Below are 15,601 nucleotides of genomic sequence, written 5' to 3' on the forward strand. Positions count from 1 at the left end.
TGCTCCACACTAAAATCTGATCTTCAGCATGTAAGAATTGTTCGAACCCATTTCAATGATCACAATCAGGAACAATATAGACTGTCACGTAATAAATATAAGAATATTTGTTAAAAAAAAAAACCCATGAGATTTTTATGAGCATAAATGAGACTCTTTATAGCGCTGGAGGCTCGACTACATTTTGAGAGATCATAAATCGGTTTAGAGTTAAAAGGGGCTTTTTTTACGAATGCCATCACTCCCAAAATCTGGAAAGAACATCGTGAAAGCTTTTTTTCTGGAGGTGATTGAGTATTTGCTACAGAATTTGCAATTCGCACTAACCCAGACATTGACCCTCTCCTTGATGCTAATATCTCACTTACCAAATTAAACACTGCTATTGATGTTAAACACAGGAAGGCCTATGGTAAGGATTTAATCTTGAATGAGTTTTTGATGCATTTGACACCAGATGCTAGATAGAGAGGTGTTGCTCAAAATTTTCAACAATGTTTTCCATAGCTCTATCCTGCCAGGGTGTTGGATGGAAGCTATTGTTGTTCCAATATATAAAAAGGGGGATCCCTCTAGACCACAGAATTTTCATCCAATTTCTTTGATCTTTACTTAATTATCTGATTCAGGAGACACTCTCCAGACCAAGGGGGCCACTTTTATACACTGTTCATAGATTTCAGACACACATTTGATTCTATCGACCACAAAAGTCTATAGGACATTCTAAGAAAACTTGGAGTGAGTGAACATTTTATCAAGATGATCCAGAATATGTACTTAAGGGCAACATTGAAGGTGAGAACTGCCTCAGCTTTGACAGATAAAATATCCATCACAAAGGGAATATTGCAGGGAGAAATCTTATCTCCAACCCTATTTAGTCTGTATTTAATCGATTCACTTAATAATCTGAATAATTCCGAAACTCACCAGTTGCAAATTGACCAACAATGAGTGATTAATTGTTTTACGCAGATAATACAGTACTCCTCTCAGATAATCCAGTAGACTTACAAAAGAAAATAAAAATTATAAAATCTTTCTGCATACAATATAAATTGGAAATTAACATCTCTATAAAACTAAGGTTATGGTCTTCAGAAGGGGAGGGAGACTAAAAAGTCAGAAAAATGGTATTTATCTAATATCCCAATAGAAATAGTTTTGTTGTACACACATTTTGGAATTTCCTTTTCATCTTTCGGAAAATTTCAGACAGCTAAAATCAAATTAATCTCCAAAGCAAAAAACGCAATAAGCTCAATCTGGCCGATCCTTATCCAATCTAGGATTTCATCAATCACACACACAACATTGCATTTAGATTCTTCTCTTCTCTGGTTGTATCAACTATGTCATATGGTGCACCGACTTGGAGCAAAGAATATTTGGATGATTTCAATGTTGTATTAAATTTTTTTGCGAAAAACTATTGTACTTTCCGCGAGACACGCCAAGTTATATAATCAGATGTGAACTTGGTCAACCAAGACTGTCCATATTACTCAAAAAGTTTATCCTCTGCTTTTTTGTCAGAATTCTAAAAATGAAAAAATACAGACTTCTGAGACTATGTCTTGACCAATTGTTGGAAAAGGCGAAGTACTCTCTGCCTGATAGACATAACTGGCTTTTCGTCATGTGGAGAATATTCGACCATTGTGGCTTGAGTTTCTGAAAGAATCTATGGACCCAAACTTGGTAAAAAAGCACTTATCGAAAATTATTTTGATTCTATGTGACCAAAGTTTACAAGTAGACTTATCAAATGCATATAATTCTACATCATTTCCCCAGTATAGGCTCATAAAATCCAACTTTTGAATGAAACAATTTCTTCAGAATAACAATAATTTGAAATACAAGAGAGTTTTTGTCCAAATTCGACTCGGAAAAAAAAATATTTATGTGAATGGAAAGGTGCTTCTCATTAACCCAGTCACAAACTGTACATTTTGTAATAAAAATTCTCCCGAGACCTGGTAGCATGTTCTTTTTCTCTGTAATGCTTACACATACTATTGATCAAAATACCTAGAAAAAACTTGGCACATCAATCAATTCCTGAATTTCTGAAACATTATGAAACTAATATTTTAAAACCCATTGGTTCTTGAATGATATTATAAAATTTAGATTTCTTTGAATATTGACAGTTTACAAACAAATTTTTTAATATTTTTCTTCCCTCCAAACTGGTGGGAAAGAAGTTTGTTTTTTCAGGTCTTTTTATTTGTATCATTGTTATTTTATATTGTTTGATTATCATCATTAATTGTTGTACAGTGAAATCAGAAAATTGTGGAACTTATGTATGTGCACACTCATATTTATGCATCATTTTTCTTTTATATTCTGAATCTTTACTCATTTTCTTTTTTTCATAAATACATAATTTTTTGTACTGCTGTATTCGGAGCATCAAATTCATCAACCAATATCTATTAGTTTTTCCGTGTTGTCAACTTTTGCAAGGTCGTAGGACCCACCATTACTGTTAGCACATGAAAATGGAATGTTCAAATCAGTAATTGGTGAAACTTCCTCTGGCAACAATGTACGCATGTATACATCTATATAAAGAGTGAAGTTTCTAATTTCATCTCGCAATACATTCTGCCCGGCATTTTACAATTTTCGTTCCAGATCTGTGGCATTTGGGGGTACCACTTATAGCCCATTGTTTTCTCCATATGTGTTCAATTGGCAAAAGGTATGGTGACCTTAGTAGCTAAAGAAGACAGCAAAGAGGTCGTCAAAACTGTCAACAGCAAAGAGGCCGTTCAGAAATATGCAAGCTGTGTGAGATCAAGCATTACTTTATCTTAATATGATACCAAGATGATATGCAATTACAGGTAACATAAATGACTGCAGAAAGTCATCAATGTATTAAAGGAATCATTGTGCAAAATTTTGAGATGATAGGGATATTGATACAGTAGGTGTGGCAAGTTGCTAAATACATTTGGGAAACTTTGGTTTATACAAGAAACTAATCTGATAGGTATTTCTAATTTACTGAGATTTAAAACAAACAATAATAAATACCACAATCTGGAAATTTAGTCCATTCACCAGTTCCAGTACACGTGATTGTAGGTGAACCATTCAGTGTGAGACGACTATCCTTGCATGACAGTTCACATGTTTCTCCAGTTTCATTATAACAGCTATTACGAGCAAAATGGGCGGGTATAGCATCAAATTTACAATCTGTAACATGGGCAAAAAAATTAAACAGTAATGTATGAATAAGTTAGTAGTTGACATGATAAAGTAGGAAAAAGATCTGAAAAACATCTTACTCAGTACTGGTTTTTAACTGACTAGATCACAACTCACGATTTTAATGAACACTTATTAATTTTTCTCTTTTTGGATAGTCAAGACGATTACTAAGGGGGGGGGGGGAGGGAAGATGAAAATAAATAATAACTATAACAATTTCAAATTTAACCACTATTTACCTACAACACAGATCTTCAACTGTAGTTCTGAATGGACTAAATTAAGAAACTTCTGATGTAAAGGTCTAATTACTACTAGCCGCTATGTGGTTAAGTGGGTATCATACTGGACTCTCATCATGAAGCTCCAGGTTCAAACCTTGTTGGTGGCACAATGGTGGTCAGCTGAAGTTGGTTTTCTGTGGTTTTTAAACTTTGAGGTGTGAATGTGAGCCAGTGTCACATTTAAAAGAGTCTCCCTCAGAGAGCAGCAAGACCTTGAACATAACATGAAAATTCAAACATTTACCATTTTCACTTGAGGATACAGAAGATACCAATAAGGAAGGCAGCACCAGCAAGAACACGAAACAAACACAACTCTGACAACACAAATATTTTAGCACCACGCATACTCAGAACACACATTCCCGCACGTATCAGTTCAATTCTGCAGAGGAATGTGTACGAGATACATGTACGGTTAAGTAGTATAAGTAGTAGTAAAACTAACCATAATAGTGTTTTCTATGCTTTTCTTAAAATTCTTCCGTTTTGTTTGTTTTCTGTGGCTTACGTCACAGTTTTTGGCATATTCTGCTTTTGGGGATATTGCTCCCATCACAAAGACCCAAGTTCAAACCCCACTGACAGCACAGTTGTAGTTGGCTGAAGTCGATTTTTCAACTTAAAGGTGCAAATGCACAAGCCCATCTCTCATTTAAAAAAGTCCCTACGCTGAAAACAATCAAATCTACAAAATTTAAAATTCATAAATAATTAGAAGAGGGCAAAATACCCTGCTGCATACTGTTGCTTCCAAATTCTGAAGAAAAAATACAATTCTTGTTTCTGAGTAATGTTCTTCAGAGTAATGTTTCTTGTTATGTGTTCAAACTTTACATTAGGTATACAATACATACACAATACGTTCAGGGAGTTACCATGGAGGGGAGGGGGGTACTCACTACTGACAAGCTATAAGCCAATGTTGGCATGTCTGAATTTATTATTGAAATAAATATTAAAAGACTGGTAATTGAAAGATTTTTATTTCCATGGTACTGGCAATTGAATTTGCTGATGAAATATTGTATTTTAATGTTACTTAAAGAATAATTTTTTTTTTCAACACTTGTTACAATTTTACATCTAAATTAAAAGAAAATGTCAACTATTATTTACACTCAACTAGCAATGCATCATGAAATTTATGAATTATTTTTCTCCATTAGATGTTTTTTGCCTCTTGATAACTTAATACATTTCTTGTTCAAGTACATCATTCAGTTAGTGAACTTGTGTAATTCATGCTCACTTTCACTTTATTGCAGTAGGATTCTATCTTGTCCCAGTTCCATGTTTTCTTTATCCTGGAAATTTCCCCTGACAACCTCTTTCACAGAAAGGGATATACACCATACGATAAAATATAATCAGTAAATTTTTAATTTATATGAAAAATTCCAAATATTTAAAAATTAGTTTGTTATGCTTAGACTTCAGCCGAATACCTGAGCATTATTTGGCTGGGTCAAATACCAGCCGAATATTTGCCCATCTCTAGTGCAGAGGAAGATTCAGGAGGACCTAGCACGTTATGAACATGAATAGCATATTATTCAGACTGAGTTGGATAGCTTTTTTTTTCAAAAACCATTAAAATACCAAACTTCGTATATAACACTACCTGCATTATTTATTCGAAAAAAAATTTTTCTTTGCTCTGTTTCAGATCAAGGAATTAACAACCTTCCATTCTGAATGATTTTGACTTATGGATGATGCTCAGAATAGTTCTTGTTTGGGTGTGGCTGTATAGCTATTTTTTGTATAACATTACTTCCCTTAATTTCAAAGAAAAACTTGACAAAAAAAAATCTTATTACAGTCGGGTATATATTATAATTTAGCAGGCATATTTGGCTGCTGAGCTGCTCACAAATTTTCATGAAATGGCAAATGATCCATTATATGACTTGTATTCAAAAATTGCAAAGTTGACTACTGAAACAAAAAGAAAATAAAAACACTCTTATGAGAAAAATATTACTATACATATATCAGGACTTGACAAATTCATTGGCCAGGTTTACATGGTGACGGAAATCGATATTGGCACCTATAAAATTGCCTGAAAGTGATTGCTAAATTGACGTCTGTGAATGACAAAATTTTCTGATTTAATGACAGTGTCTTTTAACATAGGGAAAAGATGTGAAGTCCCGGAAAAGAAAAAACTTATTCAAAAGTTTTTCTTAAGATTAAAACCATTTTTACCGAAGAAAACACCTAAGAAATTTTGCTGTCGCTTAAAATTTTTGTTTTTTTGTTTTGTTTTTTTTTTGATTCATCAAGCCCTGGCATACATCTTGATATATATATATTTATTCACAGTTACACTATTAAATATTATTTTATTTGATCATCATATCCACTGCCTGTGATGGAAATTTCTCTTGTGCCAGGGAAAAGTCAGATTATTTGTTGTTGTCCAAAGTTGTTTTTGAAGTCGGAGAAGCATGAATGCAGAAGTGACAGCAGTGAAAAGAATTCTAAAATGAGATTCTAAAAGTGAAATTTATCATTGTATCGAGTGTCGTAGTGAAGCTTTACTGTAATTAAATAAGTGGAAGCATAAATGCTAGACAATGGACTCAGAGTACTTGAGTTCCCCCTCCCAGTAATATACGAGTACATAATGTAATACCCCCATGGCATATGCTCTTCAATACCATATATAAGGGACGTCTGACAATCATAGACCCATCCTGATGTTTTACGAGTTTTGGCATCGCTGTGTAAAAGTAGTGTGACAATATTTGTGTATCATATTGTAAGTTGGCAATTTTGCACTATAATGCCCACAAAATGAGGGTTTTGAAATGTCCCAGTTTTGTTCCAGATTTTATTAACGGATTCCATGTCATGTCCTGTTTTTAATAACAAATTCTGGGATTTCTCTTCGTTTCTCAGGTATCTCATCTGGCCACCCTAGTGATAATCCATCAGGTGGATCATTTTCATTTACTATGAATGACACATTTTGTACTGAGGAATTGTAATTTATTCAATATTTTATGATATGAAAATGATAAAACAATATATTTTAAGCTAGGATTATACTATAAAAGTTTTATAAAAATTATTTTATAAAACTTTAAAAATGTAACCAATAAGCAGCAGTGGGGGGGGGGGGGTCAGTGACATCAAAAAGGTTGAGAAACACGGTTCTACAGTCACTTCCTATATGAAATTCCCAAAGCTGGCTCAGGACCAACGAAGAGTCTTAGAATTCCTTCTAGTTAGCTCTTGTCAGCTAATTCTTCACCTGAGATACCTGAATGACCAGGTACCTAGCAAAGCTTGACTTCATTGTTGTTGTTGGATAGATTAGAGTGCAGTGCAACACTCCCAGACCACAAGTAAACATGGCTTAGAAAAGTTTCACTGCAATGTTTGAATAATTCAAAAATATTCCTGGCACATAAGAACTTACTCATATACCAAGGTATGTTGTGGTTTATTAAATTTTTGACACACAGCACTCTAATAAAAAGAGATTTCTATTTTAGTGAAGAGCAGATCAGAGCTATCGTGATTGTTATGAAGAGAGAAAAAACTTAACTGACCCTTCATGAGGACACGGGTTCTTCCCATATACTCCCCACAGTCAGTGTCATCTTAACGCATGGGCCTGAGGACCTCAAGAGAGAGAAGAGGGGCCTCACAAAAATTAGAACCCTTTGAAATTTTCCAGAATTGGCCAGGTAGGACCTCAGAAAAATCAATTGGCCCGGGGGGGGGGTGCATTAGGGAATGTAACTATAAAATATACAACATATATTTACTTACGCATCTTGCACCATGTCGGACTAGGATTTTCTGACCATTTCGGATAGATGCATGTGACCCTTGTTGGTCCTCCCAAAACATACTTGTCATTGCAAATAACTTTGCAACGGGATCCTTTCTTGAAGTCACATTCTTTGTCCAAACGTCCATTGGTGATTTGGAGCGCATCACATTTCAACTCCTCTGAATTGGAAAAAAAAACATTAAAGGGTAATGATATTGGATAAAATAATTGGTTTTTTGATTTAATGAAAATATCATTAAACTAAGAGATTAGAACTGACCAAGCATGACCAGGCTCTGTCACTTATGCAATATAAGCTCATTGCCCTAGAGAGCTTGGTCATGCTAGAGAAAATTCGGGGTTACAAGTAAAAAAAAATCAGAGGTCTCTATCGTGGGACCTAAAGGACCCCAAGTCACATATGTTCATTCAGATACAATTTCAAAAAGAAGATACAAGCAAGGTCAGGCATATTCAAAAATTATCAGATTGTACGAGGAGTTCAGGGGGAGGGACTACTTTAGAGTGCCAAGACAATAGGGCCATTTAAAAATTTTCATTCAAATGCAAGATTGAAAGTAACATGTACCAGTTTAATTACACAGGGTGAACTTTGACTAATCTGCCAGACCAAAGTGGGTGACAGACGAGCCCAAGTAGAGCATAAGATGCCACAGCAACTCTATTCTATCTCTAACCATTTTTGAGTTAGGGTGGATAGAAGAGAAATGCGTTAAATCTGAAGAACCTAAATTATGAAGTTTCCAAGAGTCCTATATGCAAACTAAGCATATATTTGGAAAAAACAGAAAAAAATCCTACAAGGTGACACCAATTTTTTCAGAATATCAGGATTTAATATATACATATTGAGCTACAAGAACTGAAAGATTAACGAAGGCCAAAATCTAATTTTCATTATAATCTATATGAAATGAGAAGGCTGCCAATCTTTCGAACACCCTTCTGGCTAGATTGTCAAATTTACCAAAAACTTGTCCATTCCACCAGCTTTTGAAAGAACCGAAAGGACCTACAATAAACCATATTGGTGTTCTAGTCCAATTCCGAATGTTAGTCAAATGTCTACTTTGACAAATGCAGATTTCAGTGATGTATATTGCAAACAAGAAACTAAATTTCTCCTGAACTAAATACCAATATGATTTATTCTTTTCGATATGATTCCTTTTTCAATATGATTTAGGTTCTTTCGAAAGCTTTATCCCACCATTAAATTCAGATATTCTGTTGAAATTGGTGTCACCTTATAGGATTTCTTCTGTTCTTTCCAAATGTATGCTTAGTTTGCATGTAAGACTCTCAGAAACTTCAAAAATTTGTTTTTAAAATTTCATACATTTTTCTTCTATCCACCTTAACTCAAAAACAGAGATAGGACAGGATTGCTAAGGTCTTTTATGCTCTAATATGGCTCATCTATCACCTGTTTCTGTTTGGCAGATTAGTCAACATTTACCCTGTGGGCTAAATACAAATGTATGAGATTACAATAAAATCAGGGTGGCCTGGCACGGAATGTAAAGGACCCAGAGTCATGTTCATTCAGATACAATTACATTGCACAATAGATATTTTGCACATAATCCATTGATCTGGAGAAGAATAACTGTATACTCCATAAAAATAGAAATTATATGAGCAATAGAAAATAATGATTTGTACATAACAATAGGAAGAGTAGAAATCAGGGTTGGCAAGGTTTTGGACAGTACGGTGAAAACCACGGTAAATACCGTGGTTTTACCGTACTGTCCAAAACCCTCCTGTCCTAAACTGTCCAAAACCTCCTATTTATAACTATAAGTGAAAAACTTTACAATTTGATAAAGAGGTAACTTCTATAATCAAATATTAAAATTTTTACTATATAAATTATATTATATTATTAATTACATTTTAAATATAATAAAATGTTGAAATTCAAAACAGTATATGTAAAGGGTTGCATGACTGATATCAGGTTATCAAACAATTGAAACTGAACTGCCTTGAGGTTAGATATTTGATTTATGAAAACATGAAAGATACAAGAATGGGATAAAAATTTGTCGCATGAAAATTAGAAAAAAAGCAATAGATATGATTACAGAATGAAATTAAACTTACATAACAATCAAGCACTAATAATTAAGCGCAGCTGCGCCTTTTAACATTCGATAACACATAACTAATATAGCTGCCCTATCTGTGCCAAGATGATTTCTAAGATAACAAAATTTGAAAATATTCTTTGAATTGATGCATGACTTGGGGGATATGAAAATAAAACGTGTTAAAGACAGTCTTTTGATAAGCCTTCTTCCAGTGTTTTTTGTATTGCTGTCCCCCATATGATAGAATTATAAATATAGCTTGACTTTATTCGGTGAAATATTAGCTCCTAGCCTCATAAGAGCAGCAATTAAATTTAACAAAAACTTTGGGTCTTTTATCATATAGGTGTAATCAGTGTTTGTGAAATTGTGTTCTGTTAGTCATGAGTAGGTGCTACATAGTGGCCTCATTTTCTTTAGATATTTTCCTTTATTTATAATTAGTTTTTAAAATTTGAGAATGTAAAATAGAAAGTACAAGATATAAGATATACGGAAGACTGGATGTTGTGAAGATATTTATTATTTGAGATGTTAATTTTTTAAGGAAGGAAAAAACTCATCTCTGCCTCTACCGGGAGTCGAACCCGGGTCCCTCGATTGCCGGACAAGTGCTCTGACCACTAAGCTACAGAGGAGATAGAGATTTTCCTTCGCTAGAGCGTATATATCGGCATATCTGCCACTGTTTAAAACATGCAATGCTCAATTGAAAAACCAATTATTTGACATTTTTCAAAACATACACATGCAAGCTAAAAGCCTAAGCGAGAATTTCCGTATTCCACCACCCCCCCCCCTCTACCAGACAACATAGCACAATAAAAAAAAAAATCACTAGAAAATTTAAAATTTAATTTCCAAAAAAAATTTTGAAGTTCATTTAAATACAACCCCCCCCCCTCCCCCATATGCACTGGAACCTAGAAGCTCAGGCCACATAAGTCCCCCGCCCCTAAAGAACTTTAAGAGAAAGCAGAGGCTTTCAAATAATTCATGAACACTAGGCACTTTGGCGGACCTTGTAGCAAGAGACTCATTTCAGCGCAGTTTGACGCAGCTCTTGCATCCCTGATAAAGTGAGGCCCAATTTTTGGCAAAAAAGTGCGGGGAAAAAAAGGTTCCTTTTACATGTTGGAACATAAGTTGCAACCAAAAAATAAAAAAACTATTATATATTGAAAACCATAGCACAAAACATTGCTCAGAAATATTGGTATACATACAGTTTCAATCAAAAGCCATCAGACTTTGATAACACCTGAACACGACACACAGTTCTCCAAGGACAGATGACATAAAAGAATGATAATGACGACACAGCAAATTACCACACTTGGGGAATTCAGACCAAGCTCCGCGACCGCTCTGAGTTTTTTGGCAAGTGATAATGTTCTTTCTCTTTTGTACATCTTGCTCACTCATTTCAAAGCCCTCCATGCACACAGCTTCACATTTTCCTCCAAAGTCGCAATAACAAGGGTATTTTAATTGAGTGCCTGGTGGTAAAACTGGATGAGAACAACCTACAATCAAAGAAAAAAGTCTATTATTACGCAATGAAACAAAAGCTGGGGCAAGAGAGAAAGCTACATGGCAAAGAAAAAAAATTTTTTAATAGTCAAATTTTCATATAATGCTGAATACTATTTCCCAATTACATTCTAACCTTGTTGCGACAAACTCAGGAAGGATGGTGACTGTGTTAGCCCGAAGGCCAGAGATCTTTCCTTCGCTATAGCAGGTATTGATAAAACTCTGGTAATTAAATTTTTCTCCTCACAAACTGACCCATACATAAGTGCACCCCCCCCCCAAAAAAAATATAGGAACAGATGTTTACCTTCTGTTGTCGGAATATCCCACCCAGCAAAACCAACACACTTAGCATTCTTGAGTAGAAAGCTCTCATCTTGTCCTTCATCTGTGTTTGAAGGCGAGCAATCAAGAACTCCAAAGTCCTTGAAATCAATCGGCAGTACTGGGCAGTCTAGAAATAAATTTGAAACTAGATAACAACTGTGAAATGCATGTCTTGGTTTGAAGAAGGTCAAGCAGAACACGCCGTAAAAATAAACCTGAAAATACCATACAAATAGATCTTTCAATTTTATTGAACCAGCAAAAGACATTTGGCTTTTCAGCACTTCTGACTTTTGAGTTAAGCACTAACAAAAGTTTTGAACAGAGAAAGACCAGAGCTTGTACCCAGTCTCTCTCACCTCTCCCGCCCTAGTAATAAAAATACAACAGATCCTGCTTATCAGAATCGCAGATATTGTCATCATTCAAGTATAGTTATCACTTTCACATAATATGGGCCTGACTTAAAAAAAATATAAAAAAATAGAGGAACTTTGATCATAGTTATTACTGAAAGGACAATAGAAACATTCATTAACATTTTCAAACCCGAAAGAGGCCGATTTGGTTTTGCAGCCTGTGGGCTATACAAATTTTGCTACCCCCCCCCCATTGATTGTTAGTCTAATTTTCTTGACCACTCACTCCCAATGCCCTCTTAGCCCCCGCCCTATAAATTTGCTTCTGGCCACTTTTTCGATTGCTCACTGACCTGGTCTTCCTTTCTCTCGGTCACTCAAATGCTTGCACTTTCATGGTCACTCAATATGATCGATTCTTTCTCTCTCTCTCTCTAGGTAACTCACTGACCTAGTTTTTGGTTCTCTAGGTCATTCTTAATTCTGGTCATTAACATGCTTGCATATACTTCAAGTCACTCTTTTGATTGCTCACCGACCTGACCCCTTGCTCTTTAGCACAGGCGCCATAACTTGCAAGCTGAGGATATTTGAGGCCCCCTTTCCTAATAAATTTTGTTCCTGATAGATGGCGCAATGATCAATGTGATAATTTTCTATTATTTTGAGTTTGTCTTGGTGGTAAATTTCCAATGTACAGTATATTGTTATTTCAGTACTTTTTTATCACCAAACTTTGGCACTAGGGTTACTGCCCAAATACCCAAAAACGATTAAAAACATGTGGAAATTTAAAAAAAATTATATATATTAAATACATATTAATAATAATTATTTAAACAATAAGCACCTGTAGGCAGTGGTCTGCATCACAGCAGGCAGGCAAATGGCTTCGCCACCCAGTGCCCTCACTACTCTTGGATGTTGCTTCACTCCTTCTGCCGACAATGACGGCACCAGGACCTGAAAATATCAGGACCACCTCGGACCACCACAAATGCTATGTGCTAGGGTTACTGCCAACCTTCATATAGAAGTCAATAACACTTCTCAGCCCTTTGAATTGTAACCCGTGCAGATACATTAAATCTACGTGATCAGCCATAACCAAAAAAACCCCAGGAAATAGCATGAAAAAAATACCAAAACTTCGAGCAAAACTGATAAAGTAAAACAAAATGGCAACAATAAGCTGGAAAAGAAAATGGTGCAGTGGTGCCATCTACGTTTTAGAACCTGGAAAAATCATGTTGGTGACATACCGCTGTTTTGGCACATACAAAAATTTGGCGATAAAACAGTATACGTACATTGGGAATTGGCCAAATCAAAATTACCTATTTTCAATTATTTTGAACAAAGTTTTTAATTATGAATCTCACACTGACATCGATTAATCATCTGCAAAAATGCTATTATTCGACATTACAGCTCCGGCACCAATAACTCATGAACATACAATGCAATGCATCATTTTGCCTTCTGCGTATGGGACTAATGGCAATTTCAATGGTTTCTTCATGTTGGCTCCTCTGTTCCCTAGGTCACTTTTGGCCACTCACATGCTTTCAAACTCTCTAGATCACTCACTCCCTAGGTCACTCACATGCTTGCACAGAGTTTTGGTCACTCACTAGGTCACTTTTATGCTTGCAAATTCCCTAGGTCAACTGCTTGGACACTCACTGACCTATTACTTTACTCTATAGGCAGAAGCGAATTTATGTTTTTACTGCCTACTTTTCAAATTTTGCTACCCTTTTTTTCCATTAAACTAATTTTCTTGACCACTCATTTCTCAAATTTTCCACCCTGGGCTTATAGCCCGCTAAGCTCCTGCCCCAATGCCTCTGAAGGGTAAAGGATTATATTAGCAACATATAAATTTTTCGGCATAGTCAAAAACTTGGTAACAAAGGGTAAACCATACACTGAGAATTAACCCCGTATGGTCATTTTTTTAAATCATTTTTGTCACACCACGGTCATTTTCTGCACACGAGGGCTAATTAGACCGGGACCTATAATTTATTGCCAATTCCGAACAGCAGGCTTATTTTATACTCATCGAGAGGTTGGTGCGCTAACCCCTCGATGGGGGAACTCCCCGTGGTAGCAATTTTTTGCTGCGGTCAATCGCCGTTTTTTTGTTGTACCTCTGTGTCAGGAAAGTTTTCTGACAAGGACGAACCGGGTATCGAACTCGCGACACCTCTAAACATCCTTTGGTACTTTAGGCGAGTATATCTTATGGACCTGGGCGACCGCACCCCAAACCCCTGTATGGCAAATCATATTCCCAGAACTGGGAAAATTACTCATACATTGAGAATTAACCATTTGAAATGTCTTTTCGCTTGCACAGTTGTATTACCAGGACTGAAACTGGATACTTAGTCAGCCGGGGCAAACACATTTTGGCGCCCTCCTGTGATGTTGAAGAAAAAGTTAGAGTGAAATTTGAGTCCCTCTGCTCCGGCGCACCAGACCCGCCTACTCCCTTGTTGTTGCGACGCTGTGTATTACAATGAATTTTTCATGGCTGGTTCAGAATATATCCTTCTCGGGATGGACAGGATAAAATACGTTCTAGTTCCACTGAATTATATATAATCCAGTGAAGTACAGTCAAAGTACTTAACAATCCCTTGTTCACGAGGGACCAAATTATGAATCTAACTTTGATCTACATAATTCGCAAATCCCTATTTCATGCGCGGTCTTATTAATTATGAATAAATTTCTCAAACTCAACAAAATCGAGTAGTACATTATAGGAACACTTACGCGTGTGGCCCGGAGTCAAAATAGGCAATGACAGTAAAATCAAGATTTTCGAAATGGAACCGGGAGCGGAACTCATCTCTAGTCCTTTATTGTTAACTGATTAAATCGTAGATGGCGAAACGATCATTACACGTCGTATATATTCAAACATATTGTCATTATAATATTCAACGGCATATGATGAACACTATGGCATGATGCTGTGACTAATTAGATGCCCCTCTTAGATGGCCATTGTTGAGCGGAGCATGCTTAAATACTCCTTCACTTAGGGCACCTGTTTTGAATTCTTGAGGAGCTGACATCTGGACGGCCAGTGCCCCAATAATAACCATGTAGGTTAATTAATAATTTCTCAAAGTCAACAAAATCGGCAGAGCGTAGCATAATCACAACACTTTCAGCTGCGTTCACCACCACGGGTAATGAACTTCGCGCAAGCGCTTTGACTTCGCGTGGTGCTCAGATACCAGCAAAAGCTGGGATAAAAATTCTTTAGGACAGTGATGGTAACCTCTTCCAGCAAAATTTCCCTCAAAAATTTCCCTTTTGACTAAATTTTTCCCACGCATTTCGAAAATTTGCTGCCATCTAGCGGGAAAAATACGTAATTAAGTATTTTACAATTGAAAAGTATTGCACTGCATTAATTTCTATTTGTTTCAAAAACAATTCTTTCGTTTGATGAACTCGCAAAATTTCCCCCAAATGCTACGAAATCTCACACTTGGGCAAATTTTGGCCAATTTTTCCCATGATTGTGGGAAATTTCCCATGAGTTACCATCACTGCTTTAGGATTTTTACTTAGGAACGTAGAAAAAGATCACACCACATTGGTGGTAACCAGTGTTGCCAGATCCTTAAAAAATTTCCAGCTTAAATCATCGTCAAAAGACAAGCACCTCCACACTTGTCCGACTCTTTTCTAGTGTCGGATTAGATTGGATAGTTAGTATCACGTGATCAATGACGTCTGATTAAAGATTTCCTCTCTAGTTTTGGCTGTTCTTCGTAGTTATGACGATTTTATTTATATTTTTGACATTATCAGCCAATCAGAATAAGGCTACTGTGACGTTATAGAAACATCACCGTATGTGTAAAGTGTACCTCCTGCTGTTACGTTTGGCAACTTATCGCCAAACATCAGCGTCTATTAACG

At 35.9% G+C, this 15,601-nt stretch overlaps 1 protein-coding gene across 5 annotated transcripts in view; it reads right to left on the reverse strand.

Moving 5' to 3' along the window:
• Positions 1 to 14,868, reverse strand: part of LOC149081282 (sushi, von Willebrand factor type A, EGF and pentraxin domain-containing protein 1-like) — a 92,851-nt gene extending 77,983 nt beyond the window's left edge. For 3 of the 5 annotated variants that reach the window (XM_089238119.1, XM_089238117.1, XM_089238116.1), the window contains exons 1-5: positions 14,438 to 14,868; positions 11,272 to 11,418; positions 10,760 to 10,954; positions 7,308 to 7,490; positions 3,055 to 3,219 (exon numbers count right to left, since the gene is read on the reverse strand). In XM_089238119.1, coding sequence (XP_089094245.1) covers positions 3,055 to 3,219; positions 7,308 to 7,490; positions 10,760 to 10,954; positions 11,272 to 11,418; positions 14,438 to 14,513 — 766 coding nt within the window. In that variant the 5' untranslated portion in view covers positions 14,514 to 14,868. Of the gene's footprint in view, positions 1 to 3,054; positions 3,220 to 7,307; positions 7,491 to 10,654; positions 10,955 to 11,271; positions 11,507 to 14,437 lie in introns of those variants that run through there. The other 2 variants (XM_089238118.1, XM_089238120.1) reach the window with 2 other exon arrangements.
• Positions 14,869 to 15,601: the final 733 nt, after the last annotated feature.

The sequence above is a fragment of the Pholcus phalangioides genome, unplaced genomic scaffold (assembly GCF_987345545.1).
Source record: "Pholcus phalangioides strain wild (caught in Gottingen) unplaced genomic scaffold, Ppha-v1.0 ptg000010l_1, whole genome shotgun sequence".
Lineage (NCBI taxonomy): Eukaryota > Metazoa > Arthropoda > Arachnida > Araneae > Pholcidae > Pholcus > Pholcus phalangioides.